The sequence below is a fragment of the Mytilus edulis genome, chromosome 2 (genome assembly GCF_963676685.1).
Source record: "Mytilus edulis chromosome 2, xbMytEdul2.2, whole genome shotgun sequence".
NCBI lineage: Eukaryota > Metazoa > Mollusca > Bivalvia > Mytilida > Mytilidae > Mytilus > Mytilus edulis.
Genome location: NC_092345.1, coordinates 58,345,478 through 58,373,178, shown reverse-complemented (window position 1 = coordinate 58,373,178; position 27,701 = coordinate 58,345,478). Strand labels below are relative to the sequence as shown.

General features: G+C 32.8%; 2 protein-coding genes across 2 annotated transcripts; both read left to right on the top strand.

Annotated features, from left to right (window-relative positions):
* The first annotated feature begins 1,150 nt into the window (after positions 1-1,150).
* Positions 1,151-27,024, top strand: LOC139510931 (multidrug resistance-associated protein 1-like). The gene is made up of 7 exons (XM_071297483.1): positions 1,151-1,222; positions 17,627-17,728; positions 19,118-19,261; positions 19,771-19,929; positions 22,538-22,704; positions 23,651-23,845; positions 26,901-27,024. The coding sequence occupies exons 1-7, from the start codon at positions 1,217-1,219 to the stop codon at positions 27,022-27,024; spliced, it is 897 nt and encodes a 298-aa protein (XP_071153584.1). The 5' UTR covers positions 1,151-1,216.
* LOC139512514 (uncharacterized) lies at positions 6,909-11,125 on the top strand. Its single transcript, XM_071300172.1, has 2 exons — positions 6,909-7,054; positions 8,254-11,125. The coding sequence occupies exons 1-2, from the start codon at positions 6,989-6,991 to the stop codon at positions 10,207-10,209; spliced, it is 2,022 nt and encodes a 673-aa protein (XP_071156273.1). The 5' UTR covers positions 6,909-6,988; the 3' UTR covers positions 10,210-11,125.
* Positions 27,025-27,701: the final 677 nt, after the last annotated feature.

Sequence of the window (27,701 nt, the reverse complement as noted above, 5' to 3'; positions counted from 1 at the left end):
CTTCTTACATCGATGTGTAGGGTACTTTAGATAAGGCCTTCAAACATTAACTTCGTCCTGAATAGGCATGAAATATTTGTCACTGGACGTTAAGCAACCAACAATCAATCAATCAAACATTAACTTAAACTACCGGTTAACCGGTTAATCGGTCGAACGATTATACGAGTAACCGGTTAGGCAAAAGTGTACGATTTGACAACACTACTTTTTATAAGTCATTTGTTCTTAACATTATTTCTATGATTGTTATTTTGTTTCTCTTAATAGGAATATGACATTTATTTTTTACATGATAAATTTTGGGAGAGCTGTTGAAACAAATCACAAATCTATAATAACTTTATGTTAGACCAATAAAACAGTGTTAAGTGTTTATAACCAAGTCAAACGAGTGCCTATACCATATTAGGTGATTAGGTATCATGATGCATTCAATAGATTGGGATGGTTAGCATTATTATTATTTCAATGTACTTAACTTCTCACTATGACTAACAACCTTTTACTGAAAAAAAGCTTTGAACCAGTTGATCTGCTTGTAAAGTGGAATTCAAACTGCAATTGGAAAATAAATCTATTTAGCAATTGATGTTGTGAAAGGACGTAGCTTCTATTTAAGAACAGTAAAATATCAGATAGCTTTTGAGAAAAAAAAAACAGATTAAAGAAAATGTTTCTTATAACAAAATATGAGAAATACCTTTTGTGTTTATATGTAGACAGTAATGATACTATGTAAATTAGATTAAACGAGGTTATTTTTTTGATGAGATTGAAAGTAGCGATACTTGAGTACTTGTTAAAACATTTCAATCCCGTTTTCTTCAGATACATTTTTTTTCAAATCTTATTTCTTACAGTGCTGTAACCGTTATTTTTTTTTTCACAATAATTCATTATCATTATTCACAATTAAATCGTAGATAACTATGTACTCCTTCGTATGTATTTATCCTGCATTTGGTCCATCTTATTTCGCTTTTAACTCTTTGTTGCCATCGAATTATCATAGCTTTTGTTTACATCAAATTTATCAATATTTCGGATTATTTCGGATCTTCTTTGTACCTATTGACAAAAAAGTTGTATTTATAGATGGATAGGCGTTCGAATACAGAGTTTTGGGAACCTAGTTGTTTTCGCTGCTGCTTTATTTGCGGTCTTGTCTGAAAACCTTAGTGGTGCTGATGTAGGATTATCTCTTTCATATGCAATGCAGGTATGAAACTACAATAACAATTTTTTCGGTTGGTTATTAATAAATGCATATAACCAAATAAATCTATACAATTATAAGGAAGCACAAAGCTCAATGTATTACAAAATAGGATTTATAAAAATACCAAATTCCCTACAAATCATGCTGATATTAGAACTAGAATTCTTCCATTGCAAATGTTTTGAACAAAAACCCATTAGGCACACTATTAACAATAGACAGGTCAATTATGCCAAACTTTAAACGTAACCAAAACATCTAAGGTAAGAACTGGAGAACAATCTCAATTCTGTAAACATTTATCTCTTTCACGTCCGCACACTGACTTGAAGGGATCACGTAATAACTGAAATTCTGCGTAAGTAACTCAATAACGGATTAATTTGATCTAAAGGTACCAGAATCAAAGACATTCAATTAATGTTTGCCGAAACTACAAACATAAACGTGTTGCGTACGTATATTAGGTCCTTTGGATTGACATTAAGAAGCAGGGAATCAACTATTGTAATTGCGACGCAACCATTCTCCTACAGGCTCTAACCTTGTGAATTTTAAGAATGTAGATATGACAAAATCAAAGGTACTCTATTCATATGATTTGCACCACGTGACTTTGGCCCTTTTGATTGAATTACTTCCCTTAGTTTAAGATTGGAATTATAAGTTATATCAAATTGCGGATAATCCAGTCATTTTCCGTCATGGATCTAAAACTAACGTGTCTTTGAAAACTTCTTTTGGCGGATATTTACAAAAATATTGTGTAATTCTGAGGGAAAATGCTTAAAATTTGAGAAAATTTGAAAAACGTAAGAAAGCAGGTAGCTTAAAAAGTTATCCAACTTTAATATTCAACCTACAAGGTGTTTCCCTATATGCGGAAAAATAATGAACAACATTTTCTTGCACCTTAATTAGTGTTTTGAATTTTGCTTTTTTACGATTTTTCGTCATTTTATATAGCAATTATACTACGGTTACCACCTGGTTACGCTTCCGATGATTTTCAAACTAAAAAGGCCGAATGATTTCAAAGTAAACAATGTTCGTTTGTACACGGACAGAATCATAAAAACAATTCACCTATATGCAGAAAAATTGTTGTTTCGATATAGGAATTGGCATTTTTATATAAGGGGCATATATAATCCTATTGTAATGGCAGTCGTCATGACAGAGCAGAATGACTGCTATGCAAATAAGCAAAGTTCCCTAAAGTTTGCCATATGAGGTGATTGGAGATCAAAGTAGGGGCAAACTCTCTTGACAAGTCACTCCTCTACGCTGTTCTCGTAGATAACCAAGATGTCGATTGAAACATATTTTTGTCTATTGTTCGATCGCAAAGTCTTCTCGTCGTAAACAACAATTGCTTAATGACTTTAGTTAGCATGTCCATCATGAGTTCTACTTGAAACGATCATTCAAGGAAAAACTGGTTTCGACTCCAATGTTATTAAAGGGAGGTAATAGTTTATGATGGTCCTCTGTAAAACAAATTGTAGGCAAATTGTATCGATCCCTACGTCTCGGAAAGAAAGTAACGGTTCAAGACGTTTCTGCCAAAAAAAAAAAAAAAAAAAACAACCGAAAATGATTTTGCAGTCAATCTTGACACGGACTTTTCGACATATCACGCATCTGTGAAAAAAAGGGATTTTCTATACGGACCCACAAGGATGCGGATCTAATAGCTCCATGTGTGACATGTCGACCTTGATAAAGACATTGAACCAACTAATACTATGTTATAGTAAAAATCTTTTGAAAAAATGATCTGATACAAATTGTTACAGACTAAAAGCGCTTATCTAACGGTTATATTGATTAAACAAAATATTTAACATTTTGAACGCATATAGATTTCAAAAGAGGTAATGTAATTATGTTTTGAGGACATAAAGATCAATAGTATTTTAGCAGTACATCTAAAAGCTACGGAGCCCCGCTAGGGACATGCAAAGAAAAAAAAATATATTGTGCGCACAAAATAATATATTGTGCGCACAACATAATATATTGTGCGCACAACTTAAATATATTGTGCGCACAACTTAAATATATTGTGCGCACAAAATAATATCGTGTGCGCACAAAATAATATCTTGTGCGCACAACTTAAATATATTGTGCGCTCAATTTAAATATATTGTGCGCACAACATAATATATTGTGCGCACAACTTAAATATATTGTGCGCACAAAATAATATCGTGTGCGCACAAAATAATATCTTGTGCACACAACATAATATATTGTGCGCTCAATTTAAATATATTGTGCGCACAACATAATATACTGTGCGCACAATATAATATAATGTGCGTACGACATAATATAATGTGCGCACAAAATAAGTAGGAACAGATAACTGCATGTTGCTCCACACGTTTGAAGAATAAAGCTCAAGCTGACATTACCATGTGTTCAAGAAGACTAATTTGAAAAAGGTTTACAAAATGGTTTATGTATGTAAGGTAAGCTTCTTTTTTTATTCAAAACAATAAAAGGTATTCTATATAGTGGTTTTCGGAAATGGGAAAGGGTGGGGGTACTTTCTTTTTTGAAATGGCTATCTTATCGGGGCCTCTTATAGCTGACTATATGCGGTATTGGCTTTGCTCATTGTTGAAGGCCGTAAGGTGACCTATAGTTGTTAATGTCTGTGTCACAAATTTTTTTTGGTTAAATTATCGGTAATTTCTGTATTTTATAAGTATCCTAAAAAATTATGCATTTTTTATTCAGAAATAACTCATATTTATCAAATGTTCATGAATAGGGGAAAATACGTCATTTTTTGCTGCATGTTTATTGAAATTAAAAAAAAATCTCTATTTACAGTTTTATAAAATTTGGTTCACATCATTTCCCTGCAAAATGAAACAAATGGCTGTTTTGAAAAATAGGGGTCCATGAACTCGTTTTCAAATTAAATCAATTTGAATGATAAAAATCAGTCGAAAAATGCATCTTTTCCCGATAAGTCACAGTTTGACGTCGCGAAAATAACATTTTACGTTAGCAACGTCATTACCTTAAGACCCATGCTTATATAAGCACTAACTCATCATCACTCATAATTCATAAATATACTATCTACCCTTAATTTTTTATATATGAATTGACATTCTCAATAGCATCTTTATATATGATATGAAATTCATTCCCCAAATCAATATACAGTTATCAAACGTAAATGCATTTTTATATAGGATGTCATTAAAAAGGAGGGTCATTTTATATAAAATCTCGCAAAATTATGACCCATATTTTTGGCACATCCCCGTATACCCAATAATAGGAAGTTGACCCCCCCCCCCCCCCCCGTGATAAAAACACCCATTTTTTAATACATTTATTAACCAACTGAACAAAAGTGTATGTGTTTTTCTGTAATTGCCCTGTTTTTTCTGTTATGCCCCTGTATTAATGCCCAGTTTGTCTGTACTAAGCAGCCCAGTTAGGGTTTTTAATAAACTGGCAGTAATTTTTGGCAATAATGTACTTATAAAAAAGAAGATGTGGTATGATTGCCAATGAGACAACTATCCACAAAAGACCAAAATGACACAAACATTAACAACTATAGGTCACCGTACGACCTTCAACAATGAGCAAAGCCCATACTGCATAGTCAGCCGCGTATAAAAGGCCCCGATAAGACAATGTAAAACAATTGAAACGAGAAAACTAACGGCCTCATTTAAGAAAAAATGAACGAAAAACAAATATGTAACACATAAACAAACGACAACCACTGAATTACAGCAGGGGCGGATCCAGCCATTTTAAAAAGGGGAGTTCCTAACCCAGGACAAAGGGGGGGGGGGGGGGGGTCCAATTACATGTCCCCATTCAAATGCATTGATCGTCCACAAAAAGGGGGAGGTTCCAACCTCCGGAACCCCCCCTCTGGATCCCTGACTTGGGACAGGCACATACATAAATAATGTGGCGGGGTTAAACATGTTACAGTGGCGGATCCAGGGGGGGGGTTCCGGGGGTGCGCACCCCCCCTTTATTTTTGCCGATCAATGCATTTGTATCGGGACATATGTTTTGCACCCCCTGCACCCCCCCCCCCCCCCTTTTGCCCTGGGTTAGCAACCCCCCTTTCGAAAATTCCTGCATCCGCCCCTGTGTTAGCGGGATCCCAACCCTCCCCCTAACCTGGATCAGTGGTATAACAGTACAACATAAGAACGAACTATAAAAATCAGTTGAAAAAGGCTGAACTCATCAGATAGACACAAAATACAAGTGGACGTGGCCGGGTATTTATACATCCCGACACAAAAAGACATTATGAACAGATCTGAGAGTATTCGCAGTTATCTGACAGCTAGTTCAAAGCCACTAACAACTTATAAAAAATCATGCCTCTAAGACTAAACACTGAATCCGTACACATCCAACATACTCTTAGTTGGTTAATAAAATTACATATATATATATATATATATATATTTCAGATCAATCTCTGTTTCTTTCAGTATAAATAATATGGATACACAATTTTAATGTATTATATATATAGAAAGATGGGTATATTTTAAATGGAGAAATGGCACATTCACACCCGGGGACATCTTACAAAAAAATATTGAAGTTACCACCGCGACGATAATCGTTCCTTTCCCCACCCATCTTTGGAACGCAATATAATCTGATCCCAAAGTCAAAGATCGTACAATCGAACGAAGAAGGTGATTTATGTCACATCATGTGTATGTCTATAAACTAGGAGGCAGACTGAATTTGACCAATAGTTGAATTATTCTCCATATTTTTGTACAAATTGGTATAATCTCAAAAAACACCTTGGCCACCAAAATTTGATCTAAACTGAGCAGAAAATGTATGCATGGTCCGGCTTCACCCCTCATTACTTAAACGCTTCAATTTGATCATCATCCAAGTATGGGTATGCTTACTTAGCAAAACATTGTATATAAATAAGTAGCATATATGACACCACTTACTGTATCTGGTTAAAAAAGTAAAACAATATAAAATTGATATTGAATCATTAAATGTGGCCTTTATTAATAATTAGTCTTTTATGATTTTTAATTTTAGTTCATGTATACATGTATGTTGATGTTTATAGTATGATGTCGTTTATCACTAAGGGACGACATCAAAAGTTCAATGAAGGATAAAAAACTTAATTCAAATAGTTTTTTCGCTGACCCCCCTACCCCCCTATTAACTTAATTTGAGAAAAAATGATTGACCCATATGGATATGTAAAAATCAATATCGGATAACCAAATCTTGCAGCAGTTCAACCCCCCACCCCCAAACTATTTGAATTAAGTTTTTAATCTTACATTGATCTTTTGATTTCGTCCCTAAATGTGTACATGTTTTTGTTTAGGGGCCAGCCAAAGCATTGCCTTGCTGTGATGATGATCTGTTGGTGGCCTTCACCTGTTTTCTGCTCTCTGTTCGCATCAGGTTGCTGTCTCTTTGACAAATTTCCTTTTTTCATTCTCAATTTTATTTTACACATGTCATAAACTAAAATTAACATTATTCAGTAAATAAACATCTATGTATATTGTCAAATTTAAAGCTATCCAGCATGTTCAGGAGTTGATGCAATAGACAGAACCTATTGTGTATCAAAAATTAGTAGCAAAACAGTATTGTTACTGTAGCCCTCACAGTTTAAAAAAAACATTTTTATTGCAAAATGAATGTATTTTGATAAGAATTAATTATTGATTGTATCTTTGATAGAAATTATAAAGAAAAATGGTCTCCCTGATAGAATTTTTAAAAGAAAGAAACATTCCTGTAGACAAGGTAGAGGAAGATAAGGTAAGCATGAATTTGAATATATTACAATTTATAAGAAAAAGACTATGAATATGCATCTGGATGCCATGTTTTTAAAACCACCATCCATCAATCAAATGTCATGGTCAAAGTCGTACTAACAAAGGAAAGACTGAAATTAGAAATAAAATGTTTTCAAACAGCTTTTTTTTTTAAAAAGGCAACATATATTATTAAAATCTGCATACATAAAAAAAATTATACTTATGTCAAGCTGTTCTCCTCAAATCTATGTTTAACCATATTTTTAGCTCACCTGGCCCAAAGGGCCAAGTGAGCTTTTCCCATCACTTTGCGTCCGTCGTTGTCTGTCGTCGTCCGTCGTCTTTAACTTTTACAAAAATCTTCTCCTCTGAAACTACTGGGCCAATTTAAATCAAACTTGGCCACAATCATCATTAGGGTATCTAGTTAAAAAAATGTGTCAGGTGACCCGAGATGGCCACCATGGCTAGAAATAGAACATCGGGGGGAAATGCAGTTTTTAGCTTATAACTCAAAAACCAAAGCACTTTAATAGAGCAAATCTGTCAAGGGGTTAAATCGTTTGTCAAGTCAATACATATCCACTTAGTAATTTTCAGATGAATTGGACAACTGGTTGTTGGGTTGCTGCCCCCAATTGGTAATTTTAAAGAAATTTTGCATTTTTTTGTTATTACCTTGAATACATGTACTATATAGTATTAGTATAGATAGAGATAAACTGTAAACAGCAACAATGCTCAGCAAAGTAAGATCTACAAATAAGTCAACATGACTAAAATGGTCAGTTGACCCCTTAAGGAGTTACTGCCCTTTATAGTCAATTTTTAACAATTTTCATTAATTTGGTAAATTTTTACAAAATATTTTCCTCTGTAACTAATGGGACAAGTTTATTATAGATAGAGAAAATAGTAAGTAGCAAGAATGTTCAGTAAAGTAAAGATCTACAAAAACATCACCATCACCAAAACACAATTTTGTCATGAATCCATCTGTGTCCTTTGTTGAATATGCACATAGACCAAGGTGAGCGACATAGGCTCTTAACAGCCTCTAGTTAATATTGTTGTAAATAGAAAGTGTAAATTGCAAGGTGAGCAATTTTAGGCTCTGTTGTATATTGACATACATCTGTTGTACAAACAAAATGATACAAGCTCTTATATCAACATTTGTCTCTTTGATATTTTCAGATTGATTGTCAAGTGATATTATTATTGTCTGATGATGAACTGACAAAGTACATCCCTATCTATGGGGACAGGATAGCTGTGAAAGATTTTTGTAAGAACCAGGGTGGTACAGGTTCAAAGTCCAAAAAAAAGAAGACACTATTACAAAAGATAAGAAAAAGACTCCATCCATCATCAAAAAGAAACTTGTTTAAAACAAAAAAAGATATAGATGAAAGCTCAAGTGATAGTGATGACAATCCTTCTACTTCCAAGAATATTGGAAATGATCATGCAGCAAAAAGTGAAAGGCGTATAGAACTTGGTTGGCTGATGAAAGAAGGGGATAGGATGAAACAAGTTCGCGGGCCAACTGGAGGGGGGACGAGACATCTTATTGTTGATAAAGATACTCTAGTGAGTGCCATAAAAGAAACAGCTTTAAAACTTTACTTTCCAGAAGGAATATCACCCAGGGGTAAGATTGAAAATTTTGTGGTTGACATCATGGACTTTAAACGCCAGTCAGCTAATTTAGATTTGTCTGTAGAGAATATTTATGACCGAAGCAAAATGAGGCTGTTAAGGTTTTATTTACTAACTGTACCTAAAGAAAGGGATAACACTGAACAAGAAAAGAATTCAACAACAAGGACCAAAGAAAATGAAGACCAAAAAAGTGTTTCACAGCTGTTGAGGTTAGAAAACCATGAAAATAACAGTTCTCATAGTTCTTATAATGAGCATACCAGTTTGAACATGTGCAGTGATGATGAAATTCAGTTTGGACCTGTATTGGCTGATATTGATGATATCTATGACTCAACAATTCCTTTGAATGATATCCACACTCAATCTGACAGTCAGCCAGAGAATAGTTATATCGCCAATGATCCTGGAATAATCACTAATAGTCTTGGAATAATCACCGATGGTCCTGGATTAATAAATAATGAACAATTATTTCTTGATCCATTCCATTCTGTGAAAATTAGGGTTCATAGAGGAAATTTAATGATAGAAATGATGAAAATATTTTCAGATCCAACAATAATGTATGCTACATTTTTTGATGTCAGTATGATATTGCCAACTGGAAAAGCAGAAGAAGGGGTAGGGGAAGGAATTTTTAGAGATTGCCTTACTGAATTTTGGAATGAGTTTATGGACAATTGTTGCATTGGAAATTCACAGAAAGTCCCTACAATAAGACACGATTTTCAAGAGGAGCAGTGGCTGTCCATTGGCAGAATTATATTTAAAGGATGGCAGATAGCCAATTACTTGCCCATTGGACTTTCCATAATTGTTATGGAAAATGCAATGTATGGAAAGTTTAAGTCAGATTTAATGGAAAATTTTCTTTGTTTTATCACTGAGGAAGACAAAACCTTATTTTCCACTGCTTTAAAAGATTACGAGTCAGTTGAAAATGATGAACTTATAGAAGCTTTAGAGAACCATAGCTGCAGGTCTGCAGTCACAAAAGAAAGCATTACGCGTATTTTGCTAGAAATCGCACACAAGGAAATGGTTCAGGAGTGCAACTTTATAACTGATGCTTGGGCCAAGATATTATCTCAACTCGGACAGTCTCTTTCTTATGAGAATTTGACAGAAATATACAGTAAAATGGAACCCAGCAATCGCAAAGTTACCAAAATGCTGCATTTTTCAGATAATTTGTCTAATTTGGAACGTGAAGTTATGAACCACCTTCAGCGGTATGTTAGAGAACTTGATAAAGTATTGTTGAAAAAATTTCTTAGATTTTGCACTGGATCTGATTTAATTTTGGATGGAAAGGATACAATCACTGTTGAATTTGTAGTTCTTGATGGTTTTGGGCGTCGACCAATAGCCCATACATGTGGTCGTGTTCTCAGAATACCAAGAAATTATGAAAATTATACTATTTACCGTAGCGAATTCAACAACATTTTAAATACTTCTGTATGGGTAATGGACATTGTATAATTGCATTGATTTACATCAAACCAGGTAAAATCAGCAGCAGGATTTTATCATTGATTGCCTTTGTATCAATATCATGTTCAGTATTTCCTGGTTTTTTTCACATGACAATAAAAGAAACTAGCCTAAGAACCTACAAATTAGGCATGATATGAAGCTCATGATGAATGGAAATAAGATAGTGGTTTTGTTCATTTAAGTCCTTTTTTGTGAAATACACAACTTATTAGATATTAAGATTTAACATTTTTATTGAGATTTCAATTGTTTTTTATTAGTCATGTAAGTAGCTGAAATGCAACTCATTTTTTAGTTCATACAGTTTTAATTTTGTTATAAAACTGTTTGTTGCTGAAGTGCAACTTCATTATTAGCTATACAGAGTACCCTTAAATAAGGAAGTTGGATTAACTTGACTTTTGTATACTTTTTTTATATTTTATTTGAGAGATTTTTCACAATTTTTGATTTGTGTAGACCTTGTTCTCCTAAAATAATTTGGACGTTGACCAGCAGTCATTTGTTCATGTGGTGAATTTAACAGCATGTTAAGCACTTGTGTATGTGTATGTTTTTATAAACATTGTATGATTATTGCATTAATTAACATAATCACAAGTGGAAAAATCATTGAGTGGTCATGTTCAGTATTTTCAGTTTGTTTCATACTCAAACATACACTTTGTTGTTATTTCATGAATGTAAAATAAACAAACAAGAGCTTACAAGCAAGGTATGACAAAGAAGAGTATTTTTTTGGTGAAATACAGCTTAAGAGAAAGAAAAGATTTTACTGATTAAAGAGTTTTGCATTGTTAATTTTTAATGAATGGTTGCTGAAATGCAACTTTTGTGATTGTTTATAATTTCAACATATTTGAATACTTTATTAAATTTGAAATAAATAATTTCAGTAAGATATATGTATGGTTTTTTTTTAATAACTAGACAACAAACATGAAAGTGTGTTTTAGATTCATGTATATATATATATATATATATATCTTGTTGTCTTGTCTTGTCTTGTCTTGTCTTGTCTTGTCTTGTCTTGTCTTGTCTTGTGAAATAAACATATTCAATGTGTACTATTTATATGGTGACACTTTTGATTTTCTCTGGCCATTTTTTGAATGTGAATACCCTGGTTGCAGAACCCTTGATTGCACTTGTATTTATACTTCTGTTACAGAAGCTTGTGTCTCCGGTAAATGTTGCCTTTTGCTTGACGCTGTTTGGGATCTAAGGTTACAAGTTCACTGAAAATAGGCAACAGGAGCTTAACTTACCTTATCCTAAACATGAAAGGACTTCGGTTACAATAGTCAGGCCTTACTCAAATACAACAGAAATATTATAAAGCGGGAACATGGGTCGTAAGGGTAAACAAAAGTAAAAATTGAGAAAGGAAATGGTGAATGTGTCAAAGCGACAACAACCCGACCATAGAGCAGACAACAGCCGAAGCACACCAATGAGTCTTCAATGTAGCGAGAATTCACGCACCCGTAGGTGTCATTCAGATGGCCCCTAAAAAATATGTATACTAGTACAGTGATAATGGACGTCATACTAAACTCCGAATTATACACAAGAAACTAAAATTAAAAATCATACAAGACTAATAAAGGCCAGAGGCTCCTGACTTGGGACAGGCGCAAAATTGCGGCGGGGTTAAACATGTTTATTAGATCTCAACCCTCCCCCTATACATCTAGCCAATGTAGAAAAGTACATGGATTGGTCAAACGGTGAAGACGAACCCTATTTTATCATAATGACACTCCAGACAAATACAAGCAATAGTATGATAAAATAAAAGTAAAATTTAAGTTCTTTTACACGCATTTGCTAACAACAAGCGACGAACTTGGCTACATAGAAAATATTGTTCACTGAGTAGTCTGGACATACACCTATGTACGAATTAAAGTGACTACTTGGAAACTATTTATGTTAATTTCTCTCTTTTTATAAGAAAAAGGATGACTATATTTGGTGTATGCATATCTAGCAAGATCCTTGTGTTAGACTGTTATGTTTTCGTGATAATAGGCCCTCTATATTTGGTTGTATGGAATGATTTTACCCAAGGTTTCCAACTGGCAGGCATCTGACCTTGTTCTCATTATCCCTTATGAAAAGAGAAACATTGCTGCAAGAAGACCTGAAAGTTGTTCACCAGTGTTCGCCACTAGCAGCGACCTTCCGGCAAATATATGTAAAAGTTGCCGCAATGTTGCCGCAAACTCTTAACTTTCTTAAATTTGAAGGAACTTTGTAAACAAACTTTAAAGCAATCCTTCGCCGCATACTGAGCATGCTCCATGTACTAAAGTCAGACTTGCTGCTTCTTTGAATTTGAAATAGGAGGGAAGTTTTAATGTTGGTGTTTTCATGTAAAAAGTAAACGGATGTTATATATGATTGATTAGTTCCTGGAACAGGCCATTCATCATTGATCATCTCTTTGTAAGTTAATTTAGACAGTTTTTGCATAATAATAATTTTGGTCATAATAATTAATTAAATGTTGATCCTCATGTGCATCATTTTGAATAAGAAGTGCAGTTTTGAAAAAGAATCAACAGAAAGGTGGTCATAAGGCATCATTATCATTTGTTTTGTCAGAAGTTCACCGCAAACTATACAATTGTTAAGGCTTTAAAAGTTTGCCGGAGATTTACCACAAAAATTCCCAGAAGTTCGCCACAAACTTTATCAGGCTATAGATCAAAGTTTGCCGGAGGTTCACCACAAATAGTCGCCAGAAATTCATCACAAACTATGTAAGGCTATAAAACTTAGCGGCAGTTCTGCTGTAACCTTCGTTTGCATGGTAAAAAGTCGTGGTGAAGTTACGGCAAACTATTTGCAACAACCGTACCGCAGTGTTTGCGGCACCAACAGTTTGCCAGAAGGCTGATTTTTCGGTAAGGGATCCTGGTTCAGTGGTCCTGCAAAGTTAACTTTTTGTGATTTATATGTAAAATATCTTATAAATAAAATTGAGAAAGGAAATGTGTCAAAGCGACAGCAACCCGACCATAGAGCAGACATCATAAGGTATAAAAATATAGCCACTCTTGTTTTTTCATTATATCTGTGTATGCTTATTAATAATATCTTAGACTAGGGAAAATGATTTCCATTTTTTGCAATTGAATTTAAACTAGTTTTCAGTACTTTATTGGGTTTATTTATTACAAGTTCTGTGCCTTTTTTCATTTCATAAATAAATCCGTTTTCAACAAGTTATTCTTGTTTTGTGCTGATTCAGTTTTGTCACAGTTGTGTGGATGATTGCTCGTTCATAAACATGTTTAAACTGTGACATTTTATGTTTGCCTGCTTAAAGTCAGGATTCCGCAATTAAAGGCTTGCATCGATAAACGTCTGTCAAAATTGGTTTCGTTGATTTTTTCTTTTTATGGGATAGGATGGATATGCAGTTAATTTGTCTCATTGATCGCGATCAATCGCACCAAAACTATTCGAATAAATGATGAACCAAAAGGGACCATATTTGGGGAAAAACGATTCATAATTGTATATTTTGATTCAAAATATACTACTGAGGTATATATTTTCATTGACTGTTCCTAAATTGCTTTGTTACAGTTTCAAAATGTATACTGACAACTTTTGTACAAATTTATCGTAGATCGATAAAAAAAAATAGATACTTGTGACCTATTGTAATATCTGTCATATTAACCAGAATGAAACTAAAACATGACCTGAAACATTTCACACAATTCTTACAAAGTTTTCATCATAATTAGAATGCTGTTCAGGATCCTGTTGAGTGTCGTTTGTTGATGTTATCATAAGTGATCCTAGTTTTCTTTATAGATTAGACAGTTGATTTTCCTGTTTAAGTTGTCTTACACTAGTCATTTTGAGAACCTTTAAAGTTTGCTATTCGATGTGAGCCAACGCTCCGTGATGAAGACCGTATCTAAACCTATAATTTTTAACTTTTAATAAATTGTGACATGGATGGAGAGTTGTCTCATTGGCACTCATATTTCATCTTCTGAATTATATATGTACTCAGTTTTACCTTGTTGTGAGCATTTATGGTAAACTCCTTCGACTGATCACACAGTCACATTTCACTACTGATGAACAGTAAGTTGTGGGTCAAACTCGTACTTTTACGTACATGATCAAACATAAAAGTAATCTTTTGATATGTGAACTAAGTATTAATTCGATTTGGCTAACTTTATATATGTTACACTTTGCCGATGACATCTTCAGAGAAACCACAGAATTTATTTCAGTTGAAGACTTTATAACCTGCGAGCTCATGGTTTCTTTTTCAAGAATCAACGCTTATCCATTGTATCTATATCACATAAACTACTATGACTAAAAACATTTATTCTAAAAAGAGACGGACGGACCCAAGACTTTTGAATATAATAACCATCTTAAATATATCGTCGACGTGGCATAACAAAATTAATGTCGTAAATTGAGCAGCATGTCAGTCTTGTGTCAATCAACATTAACGAAACTAGTCCGAGATTACTCTGACGTACAACGGCTGTTTTGCCAGACAAGATGGGGCCGTGGGACGGTCGCTTGTCTGGCAAAAAAGCCGTTGGACGTCAGAGTAATCTCGGACTATAACGAAACCAGACATAAAGTAAAATGCATAAACACAAATATAATTTAAAATTTTACATGTTACCAGAGAAAAAATAATCATAATATCGAAGTCTACATAAGTTTGATAGTGATATCACTGTAATGCTAAGTCCGTTTCAAATCGTTCCAGTAAACACCGATACAAAGTGGCAGCTTCAAAAGCATCTGTTGGTAAACTATGTCCTAATTCTTCCATGTATAAGTTTGCGAGATCGTAAATGTCTGCATCGCATGGTAGACTACAATACGTAGATTGCTCTAAACAAATTTCAACTTCATCGATGTCAGGGCTAGTAACATAATCACTTGTTCCGTACACTTCAGGAACCGAGTAGAGTACATACGGTCGTCCATACACACCATGTTGTTTATTATTTTTTCTGATTTTATGGGCGTTCCAAATACTTACAACCTCTAAAAGTTCTTTCTGGAATTGAAAATAAATAATTAGTTTCAGGTTTCAGTCGATGAATTTTCGTGTATAAAACACCTTATATGCAAAGACATGAAATGGTACGAATATTTTCGAAGGTGACATTATGTATGATATTAAAGCATATATTTTAAGGCTGATGTTGACATTGTAAAATTTGGATAACATTTTTATTGCACAAAATATGTTCGTATTATAGTCTTTAGTTCACAATTATTATCTAAGTGAAAAGAATTTTATGATAGCTTTATAAAGCAGTTAAGCTGTTGTCTGCTTAACGTAAATAAACAGAAATATATGCTATAGTATATACATTTCTTTACAGTGTTTTTTTTCTCAAATAAAAACAATTAATTTCCTCACTATAAATGAATTTCATGTCGGGAGTACTAATCTGCCTTGTAATGACATTTGATTTGTTTTTCAGAGAGGTTTAATTCTTATGTATAATAACAGTTAAACAAACAAATATTGAAGTTTAAAACAAATGGCTAGCCTTAAAAAGGTATAAATGAACAGATAAACGGACTTAAGTTGAAGCATTAAAATCGGACATGAGGGCGGATAGAAGTTTAAAGGGCGTTTATTTGGTCTATGCCCATGCATTGATGGGTACATAAGTCACTATTATGACTTCTTTTTATTTATCCACAATTACATTAACTGTGGACGTAAACAATTTTCCTTTGTTTTGCTTGGTCTATATAGTACTAATTATATTAGCGTTAAAATAGGGAAATAGGAAGGATAATTTTGTTCGAAAATAAGTACCTGAATCAGTCTCAGGAAACAGAACCTTATCAAGTTTTTATGAAGATGATCTCCTGAAAATAATCCATCCTCTTTTATATCTTTAAAAAATGTCATCCAAAACTGTGAGTTTTCTTTTCTATAAATTCCCCACCATGATTCAATTCGTTGGTTATGTTGGCTTGTGCCGTAAAGAAACGCACTGTTATTTCGAGCATACGTATCATTATCATTGCGTCGTAAAAAAGACTGCATTTCAGCGACCTTACTATTTTCGGTACCAAGATCTCCTCTTATCACCATAGGTCCTCCCTTCCGAAGAATAGCTTTGACAAAATACCCAGAAATAACCCGAGGGTCACTACTAGTCTGTCCTGCCTCCAACCATATTATCAGTCTAGAAAAGCCATCTATGCATCCATTTATGCATATTCCAAAAGGTTTAAGTTTATCATAGGAATCCAAATGCCATATAAAGTTTGGCCCTTTCGAACAATATTCTCTCCTATGTAATCGACCTTTTCGTCGCATTTCAACTCCTTCAGGGTTTATAATTTGCATTATAATTCGCACATACTCTTTTTGTATAGTTATACCTGCTTGTCTACACTTCATAAACATCCAGCGATAACCATGAAACCTTCCAGATCCTTTAATGTTGTCTTTGATAAAAGCAACGACATCTTCAAGTGGCGTGTAGTGTTTTCGGCGAAATAAACGTAGCTTCTTCAATATTCGTTTCAGGTGTCGATAAGAAATAATGTAGTGATGATGTTTTGCTAAAAGTGCCAGTATTTCCATATAATCGAGTCCCATTTCGAAATAAACCCTTATGTATTTCTCCATTCTTTCACTTTTAAGAGAAGATATCAGTCGCCGTACCATCAGCGCTGAATGAATTTGAATAACATTTTGTGCGCACATTATATTATGTCGTGCGCACATTATATTATATTGTGCGCACAGTATATTATGTTGTGCGCACAATATATTTAAATTGAGCGCACAATATATTATGTTGTGTGCACAAGATATTATTTTGTGCGCACACGATATTATTTTGTGCGCACAATATATTTAAGTTGTGCGCACAATATATTATGTTGTGCGCACAATATATTTAAATTGAGCGCACAATATATGTAAGTTGTGCGCACAAGATATTATTTTGTGCGCACACGATATTATTTTGTGCGCACAATATATTTAAGTTGTGCGCACAATATATTTAAGTTGTGCGCACAATATATTATTTTGTGCGCACAATATATTTAAGTTGTGTGCACAATATGTTATTTTGTGCGCACAATATATTATTTTGTGCGCACAATATATTATTTTGTGCGCACAATATATTTTTTTTTCTTTGCATGTCCCTAGCGGGGCTCCGTAAAAAGCTACTGTCATTGAGTTTTTGTAATCTTAATGCGATTTAAATTACATAATTTTATACGAAAATGTACTGTCAAAAACTAAGCTTTTTAGTCATGTCAGTACCGTAAGCTGACATAAGCTATATTTTGTTCTATTTCCGATTCTACAAGTTAAATTTGATTTACAAATATAAGTTTTTTTTAAAAGATAATGATGACAATGAATGCAGTTATACAGGTTCTAAGTTTTCTTCAAATGGATTTGATCTCAATAGAGAGAATAGATGAATTTACCCACCTTGAACCAGAGGTAAATATTTAGTATTGTTAACCTAGTTATTAATATAATTTAACGCTTAAATATTAATAATCTAATACTGGTGAATTAAATGCAATTCATCTTAAACATGCAATGCTTCAAATTGTGTTTTTTATTGGCTTATATAAATGCTTACATCAATGTTAGAACAGTCTGATCGCACACGAAAAACTGCATCATTTTGTCTGACATAACATGGTGTTAGATATGATACTGTGTCTGATGTTGTTCATTTTTTGTTAGAAATGATAAATATAGATTATAACATGGCATTTTTCATATCAGCCCCATTATCAGCCTTAGGTCATGATATAAGCCCGATAAGTGTCGACAGCCTCGAGGGATGATTTTGACCATGGGATGATAAGAGGTCTGCTATGAAAAATGACATGTTATGTTCTTTTTATCATATACTTCAGCAGAAGACCTGCAGACAAACACTATTTTAAAACTTTAAAAAATGAATTTGTTGTAATATTTGATTTGTATTTTTTGATAATATATTTTACTGATTCCTAATATATTTTCATCCAACTATGTAATGTTTAACCAAAAAAACCCTACCATTGAGGTGTATTTTCCGGATTTTGCCGAATTACGTCGAAATGTCAAGCGATAACGTTATAGAAAAGCAGTAATAACGATAATAACCGGAAGCAGTTGATATAAAACGGAAGCAGTTGATAACAAAAGTCAGATCACTCTGCTGAAGCAATTCTTCAAATTTAATTGAGAAATATATGTACAATTACTTTTATCATGGGGTACAATTATACCCTTATTTTTTATAAGTATATTATTTAGTATGATATCATAACGATATTATTTATCACTAATTCATTCGATTTCTTATTTCTTCTATTAACGTCTTCCGTAGAGCCGACCTTTGTTTTTCTAAATTGATCGATTGTAGCATTAGACGTACTTATTTAAAATGGTCGACTAAACTATTGATTATGTCCCTTTTACCAGGAAATATTTAAGTAAAATAAATATCTCAATGATAACAAAGTAAAACAAAAATACAGAACTCCAAATGGAAAGAAATGTGTGGGTAAAATCAAACAATCAAACACAATGAGTCCATGTATATTTTAAAAGCATTTTTCCTAGTCTTTACATCTTCGATACTTGTTTTTGATAGTAAACTATAAATCATACTGATTTCTTCTGACACCTATAGTAACACCATTACACCATTGATACACAATGCTCGATATGCATAGCATTTGTAGCTCACCAATTCACCTAAAAAAAATCATGTTTGTATTTTCCAATATATAGATTATAATGCAATTCTTATTGTATTGCTTTTGGTACAATTGATCGTCACTACTCTTTCATTAATTCCTCAAGAATTCATCACTTGTATGTTTTAAGGCAGAATGGATAAATGCAAAAAGACCTCCAGAACATTGGCCTGATACAGGACGTTTACAGTTTGACGATTACAGTACACGATATAGATCTGGACTTGACCTCGTTTTAAATCGAATATACTTTGACATCAAAGGAGGAGAAAAGGTACATGGCACTTGTTACAAAAAAATGTTATGAGAAAAGCAAAGTCATTATATTTCATAATAGCTTAGATTGATGGAATATCGAATGTTTGAAGGACATAACCTTTCTCAGTTTCATTTTGTCCTCATTGGTATTAAAAGACTGTTTGGCAGCTGGTTAAAAACATAATTTTAAGTTAACACCAACGACTCATTATGATATAAAATCCCATCTGCAATCTAAGAAAAACAGTGTTGTAAAAGTTGTAAAAGAGGTGCGAAAGATAACAGAGAAACATTCAAACTCATCAATCTAAAATAATCTGACAACGTCTGTCGTACTAATTTATAATCCTGGTACCTTTGATAACTATTGCTACAAAAAAATAAGACACATCGACAAATGGAGTCACAAATGAAGGTTATCTGAGGTGCTGCGGAATGGTAAGCAGATTGTGCTCCACATGTTGTATCTGTCGTGTAGCTCATGCTACTACGTTATAATTGATATTTCAATAAATTCCCTTACAGATTGGAGTTGTTGGGCGAACAGGTGCAGGGAAATCGTCATTAACTTTGTCGATTTTCCGCCTTATTGAAAAATCAAATGGACATATTGTGATTGATGGGATAAAAATAGACGACATTGGCCTACATGATCTAAGGTCGAAAATTTCCATTTTACCCCAGGTAAATAATAGAATAAAACGATGAAGAAGTATTACTATGGTATTGTTATAGAGCTGTTACAAATCCATCAACCAGGGAACAAGTGAAAGCCAAATTGTGAAGCGTCACGATCAGCTTTATTAATAACTTACATTTAAAACATATATACCTAGCTGTAGCTTGCATATTATGGTACTTCCAAGACTAGCAGGTCCGCTTAATATTCTTTTGAAACAAATTTCAATCTAAGATCGATTAATGCATCAGTATAGTCGTCTGATTTGTAGTTTAATCGATTCTGTATTTTTTTCCGATTGAGACATTTTCAATCTGTTGATTCAAATGGCGGTTGATGCATGCGCATCAGGAAACTTTCACCCTGTCTAGTCGGCGCACATGGTCTGTTTCGTTTATATGTTTGCCTCAGTTTTTTTGTACCAACACTTCATCTTACTCGATTTACGAGACTTCAAAACCGGTTAGTAAATGTCGCCGAAGTTAAAGGTACGATATATGACAAATGTGACGGTTTCAGTTTTCCCATTGTCAACTCTTCATTACCAAGTAGTAGTATAATATAACCCTCAGCGCCATTTTATAACACTGATATGGTTAAATTTAAAATTGTGCCAACATTAATGATATTCCTAAGCGTTTAAAAGAAAAGAAAACACACAGACGACAAAATGACAATGAAACGTATAGGATTAAGTGCAGCAAGCCACTATATTTTGTCCAAATATAAAATCAACATTTTAAAATTAACAATCGTGGTCTTAATTTTGCTCTTACAATACTGAGATAACGGTGTTAAAAATAAAATAAAAATTCACATGTGATAAGTACCCATGGCATCACATTATGACTACTGCATGAATATGTGCTTGTTTCGCTGTATAGTATATAAAAATATTTGATGAAAAAAGAGCTTGTATTCAAAATCATAAAATGCAAAAAAAAACAAAAAAAAAACAACAAAAAACACAAAAATTTACAAACAAAAATATTCATAATCAATATGCAATCAAAATTAATAAATCATACGAATTTACATAAACTAAAATTTAACTAATTGAGTAAAGGACAAGGATAGCAAAGTACGTCAGAAAATCTTTCCCACTAAAGAAACATCTTTACATATGTAGTTCTAAAGTTAAAACAAAGGGAGGTATTCGGTGGGAATTAATATTTACCACAGATTGTTTGATTAAATCTAAAGCTGAACTTTTAAGGACGCGTACACATTGCACATGCACGTTAATTTGTGTTTATTCTGCAAGAACAATGACTAGTAAACAAGAAAGATGAAATCAACGCTAGCACAGGTCATATAAGCTGAATTACTCTATACGTTAAAAAGTGTTATCTAATTTCAACAATGTATCGATCAACCAAGTTTAAACAAATCTGACCTACTGACCACTTCCAGAGACCACTACAGAGACATTAAAACAATTAACAGTATTAATTCTGTATGTAAATAAATACTATAAATGTACATAATTATTCGCCCCTGCTGTCGTTGCGTATTTTACTTTACGTTTGAATAAAAAAATAGAATTGGTAATTCTGTAAAAGTTCTTGATTTTCCTGGCATAATATCAATAGTAAAGTATATTTTAGAGCGGAAAAAATAGTACACACAGAAGAAACAACTTTATATTTGTTGAGATACTGTAAATAGTTTTACAATATAAAGTTTCTACATACCTATTTTTATTTCTTTGATGCCCACAATGTATCCACACAAAACAAAGATGCATGTTCTTGACATAGTCGCATATAATTACGCAACTGCAACTTCATTACATAAAAAGAATAGGTTTATACGTTTGCATTTTTTGGTTTTACGCATTTTCATACATGCTATACAAATACGAAATAGTGTAAAAAAACTTAGTTTTCTATGACAAAAACAGGCCATTACTCCTTCGACAGATTTTATCGTACTGTTTAAGACAACATTTATCTTAGATACATTTGGCTATTATGTATAGGTGTTTTTTGTTGATATACAGAAGCTACTTTTTATACATCCTTGGCATGCACAATTTTCGGCTTGAAGCGGGTTTGGTAGACTTTTATCCTGAAATTCGACACGTACAATTCATTTAGTGTTTATATCATATTTTATCTCAAATATACGAATATTTTAGGTTTGATAATTATCTTCCTTATATACATTATTACATTTATTTCTTTGTTTTCTTAAGTGCACATTTAAAAAAAACATTTTTAAATGTTATTAACTAGCTGTTATTTGTAAAATAAATGACGATAATTAAAACACTCTTTAATTTTCAAATTACACTACTTCAAATCAATTTTCCTATTTTGAGCCATCGAGTGAAATGCTGTGAATTAATTTAAAGCTGAGAATATTAACGAAAACGAATAACAGTAATGCCTAACAAAACTATCTCCTGATAATGGAATGAATTATGTTTTAAATTCATTATTTTATTGATACATTTAGTAGTGCTACAACATCATTTTGAATTATTCTAAATGAGTTTAGGAACATTTTTAATTCAAATTATCAATTTATAGTGCACACTGTGTAAGTTTGCCGCATTTAGTTTTAATTTAATAGCAATATAATTATATCTTTTTTTTCTATCTCGGTCAGGATCCTGTGATATTTTCAGAATCACTTCGTGAAAATTTAGATCCAAAGAACGAGTTTAGCGATGAACAGATATGGAAAGCTCTAGAATGTGCACATCTAAAAGATTATATTGCAAATCAAAATCAATGTCTGGAAACAGAACTCGGAGAAAGTGGTGGAAATCTCAGGTAATAAATTGATATATAGATGTACATAAGGACATTACAAAATCCAAACCACATTCTATATCAACCCGGGAGTTCTATATCAGCCAGAATTAAGAAGGCTTGCCAGTTGATATCGATGGATGGTTGGCAAAGCATGCGATACAAATGACAGATATTATTTTCAAAATTAGACGACATGGCATTATTGTCAATGAGACGAATTCAGCTAGGCACTATATGACGTAGACAGCGTAATATATGGCATGTAATATGAATTGCAATGAGATATTCAAAAATATTAAGTATATGATAGAAATCAGTGCAATTGCAGATATTTCTAAATGTATTTGAAATTCTATTGTATAATGTTTTCTTGTTGTAACACCAGTCAACCATTTACACTCGAGTTTTTTTATATTGCGGTATAATGTTTATCTGTCGATAAAGTTCATCAGGGTATCTATATTCATGAATGTGGGAATATTATTGGTCAGTTATCTTTTGTTTCCTACTTTTTGATTTCACATACTAGTATTAATTTTTAAAATCTATGTTTATTTTGTCTTGAAATCTATATTTGTTGTTCTCTTCTTTTTCATTTGTTAATAAACATGTAAATGCACATGGGTCATAGCTGAAATTGTCATTTACATGTATCCAGACTGTTTTGTTCAAACAATCGTAAAGGCTGCAAATCATAAAGGCAAACGCAACTGATTTAATTGTTTTTCTTATGTCCTTTTTATTCAAATACTACAATCCGAACAACGAGAGGTCAAAGTTACTGGTACCATTATAGTGAAAAACTAGAATTTTATAGTGTAGTTAAAATAATGTCTGAGTAATATTGAAAGAAAAAATAACATATCCGCTGTTTTGTATATATCGCATTTGATAGTGACATCTACTTTCTGTATAATAGTTTTAGTCCTCAAACAAATTGTGTTAACTTTTAATCTTTTAACAGTGTAGGTCAAAGGCAGCTACTATGCTTGGCTAGAACACTTCTGCATAAACGTAAGATATTGATCCTTGATGAAGCTACAGCAGCGGTTGACATGGAAACAGATGAGTTGATCCAACAAACGATAAGAACACAGTTTGCTGAATGTACAGTACTGTCCATTGCACATCGAATAAACACAATAATGGACTATGATAGGTACCCATTCAATATTCTATAACAGAGAATTATAATAAAACTAATAATACATTAACTTTATATATGTAATTGGGTTATGTAATTTTTATTGTGCACCACTTATTGCAGACCTGTTTTTGTATTGCTAGGAGATACAATTTATGAGCAAAATCAGCAAAGACCCATCGAAACAACATCTGATACAAAAATTTAACAATACTTTTAGATATTTAGATGATATATTGGCTCTCAATACTGACGACTTCAGTATGTATACTAAAAATATATCTCCTGCTCAACTTACGTTATATAACGCTAATAGTAACAATGACCACTGCCCTTTCCTCGATCTTGAAATCTATATCCATTAGGGGAAGCTTTATACAATAATTTATGATAAAAAATACTGTTGTCAGGTCCTTAAAGATTGAAAATTTTGGCTTTAATATTGATTCACTTATAGGGTCTTAGCATCGGAATTAAACACGTTTATTTTAAAACCAGTTGTTGGTATAACACGGGTTATGTTCTTCTCATAATATTTTATGATGATATAATACTAAACCCCTAACGGGATGGATTGTGTCTGATATTCATATGATGAAGATATAATCTTTCAATCAGTTTAATTGGGCCTGGAGCTGGCATGTCAGTAACTGCTAGTAGTCTGTTTTTTTTATGTATTATTGTTATTTTGTTTATTTTCTTTTGTTACCTCTTCTGACATCGGACCCGGACTTCTCTTGTTTTCTACATTGGCTAGAGATATAGGGGGAGGGTTGAGATCTCAAAAAAACATGTTTAACACCCGCCGCATTTTGCGTCTGTCCGTAGTCAGGAGCCTCTGACCTTTGTTAGTCATGTATGATTTTTAATTCTAGGTTCTCGCTGCATTAAAGACCTATTGGTGGCCTTCGGCTGTTGTCTGTTCTATGGTCGTGTTGTTGTCTTTTTGACACATTCCCCATTTCCATTCTAAATTTAAATATTTAATTGTCTTTTTAAACTGAAAAACTTATATGTCACGTGGGTTGTTACAAACCTAGTTAAAATCTCACTAATATGGCATTTTCGTCTTGAATTTATGTTTAACAATGAATGAAAAAATACAGCAGACTAAATTTGTAACTCATGTATTTTGAAGATATATGTGTTCATATTGTACTGCTATTGGTAACTTTTGATACCCTGCTATAAGTTTTCCAATGGAAGTTGATGAGTGATGTAAACATTATACATCACACGGTAATGCACGCGCACATGAATCAGGCTAAAATTTTTAAGGAAGCTATGCATCCTTCAAAAAGCATGACGTACCCTCCATATACAGCCATTATGTATAAAGATGAGAACCTAATGCCTAAAAATCATTCACTTTGTAATTCAATTGGTTTATAGTTAAAATTTGTATACATAATGCTTGAAATATTTTAAGAAAGAAAGTACTCCTAAACTTGTTAATAATTCTTATTACGCTCTTGTGTTATTTTCAAGATCTTCAGTTGTATTGTTATTTGCACTACACAAGAATGTTAAAAGCTTAACTATATGAGATAAAATAAACATAACTATTAAAAAATAATGATCCTTTAAATAACTTATTATACAAAAAAAAAAAGTAAAATCACAAAAATACTGAACTCAGAGGAAAATCTAATCGACAAGTCCATAATTGCATTGCAAAATCAAATGACAAAACACATAAAAAACGAAGACTGTCATATTCCTGACATGGTACAGGTATTTTCAAATGTAGAAAATGGTGGATTAAACCTGGTTTTAAAGCGCTAAACCTCTCACTTTGATGACAGTCTCATCAAATTCCGTTATATTTACAATGAGGCGTGAACTAAACAGACATGATAAATAAAATAGTCAAAATATGAGTACAACAGTCCTCATCGTGTAACAATTTTATAATGAACAATTTAACAGAACACAAAAACATCCATCTACAAAATTTAAACACATTCCTTGATTCGCGTGTCTGACGTCAGACAATTGTTGCGTCACATATATTTGTCGTTCAATGTATATACAAACAATTTTAAAATTTCACATAGGCAATGTTAGCATACAGGGTTAAAAAATCAAAAGTATGTAAGAATTAATTTCAGAAATAGACCGAGATTTAAAATAGTCCAAAAGTTATAAAGAATTTATAAGAATCCACAAATTGTTCATTCCACTACGCGATTGAATACTTTTGACGTTTGTGGTTCAACGTATTTTCTAATGCTTAATAGAAATATATCATAATGACATATAATATAACAATATCATACTGACGGGATCTTTTAAAGCACAGAGTCACGTTATAAGAACCAAAGAAACACAAAAAGTCGCATATACAAAACACACCAGCAAAAAATGAAAGATAATATAAACACATTGACGGGATGTTTAAGTACCTAGCCACGTTAAATAGATATCAAATAAAACAATCCAACAGTAATAGTAATATTAATAATAGAACAAAGACAAACGAAGGAACAATATAACACGTTGTTAAGATGCTAAAAAACATCAATACACAGAATCTATACATCAAGACCATCATGTATTATTTGTGAAGTTGATACGGAATATTTATCAACAAGGTCGTGGTACCTTCCGATGAATTTTGTTTAGAAAAGGACGAGACGTTCCTTGACATACCCCTGGTTCATCAACTTTATACTCAGATACTGATGACGTTTTACAAAGTCTGAGTAGGAGCTGCAAGCTCTTGAATATCGAATAAGTTGGGAAATATATCCCATATGCAGGTGAAGTTGGTATAGTGCTACTGAGGTGGGGGAAATCTATAATTTCAAAATTAAAATCGTCTCGTTTGTCATAGATTCTTGTACTGAGATGACTGTGTAAGTCAAATCCGAGATATAAGTCTAAAAATGAGGCGGAGGAAGCCGTGTTTGTTGTTTCTTTAATTACTTGTTCTGGGGGATATTTTAATGGAACCCAATCAGAAATTTCGAATTGTTTATGGAAAGAAAATCATCAATATACCTAAAAGTGAAATTAAATAATCTGGTTTCTTTGATCCTCTACAGCACATAATTTCACTATTTTTCAGAATATTGGTAATGGACCAAGGCTGTATAGCACAGTATGGTACACCAAGTTCATTACTAAAAGACAAGCGGGGTGTATTCTTTTCCCTAGCAAAAGAAGCAGAACTTGTACATAGTAGCATATGATTTTTGTTGATTAAAATAGTATGCATTTAACCATAACTTGGATTTTAAAATGTATGCTTTGTCTTAGACATAATTTGTGTTTGAATTTGTATTTGTGAATGTAATCTATGCTCATAATAACCATAGTAATTTTTCGGGGCCTTTACAGCTCGCTGTTTGGTGTAATCTAATGTTCCGTGTTGAAGACCGTACTTTGACTTTTAATGGTTTAATTTTATTAATTGTGACCTGGATAGAGAGATGTTTCATTAGCAAGCATACCACATCTTCTTATATCTATCATAAGATTGTTACATATCTTCCTAATTTAGAAATGATTGTGAATAAGTTGACCATGTTTACCTATTCAAAACTGTAATAAGATCATTGAATATTGTTTTTATTGGTATAAATATTGATTTTGTCATCAGTAAATTAAAAGCTAACTAAATATACATATTCATGGAACTACAATCTGTCGATACCTGTAACTTGGCATTGCACAAGGTCATGTTTTTCTCTGGCTGTTTATGACGTCTTTACACTAAATTCATTGGATGTTGGATGTGTACGGATTGATAGTTTAGTCTTAGTTGCATGATTTTTTTTTATTAGTTGTTAGTGGCTTTGAACTAGCTGTCAGATAACTGCGAGTACTCTCAGATCTCTTCATTGTGTCTTTTTGTGTCGGGATGTAT

Excerpts from the sequence above, each read along its gene's own strand:
- LOC139510931 (XM_071297483.1), top strand. Across the intron at positions 17,729-19,117 it reads TTACCCACCTTGAACCAGAG|GCAGAATGGATAAATGCAAA; the intron begins GTAAATATTTAG and ends GTATGTTTTAAG. Across the intron at positions 22,705-23,650 it reads GAAAGTGGTGGAAATCTCAG|TGTAGGTCAAAGGCAGCTAC; the intron begins GTAATAAATTGA and ends ATCTTTTAACAG.
- LOC139512514 (XM_071300172.1), top strand. The coding sequence starts at position 6,989 with ATGGTCTCCCTGATAGAATTTTTAAAAGAAAGAAACATTCCTGTAGAC. Across the intron at positions 7,055-8,253 it reads ACAAGGTAGAGGAAGATAAG|ATTGATTGTCAAGTGATATT; the intron begins GTAAGCATGAAT and ends TGATATTTTCAG.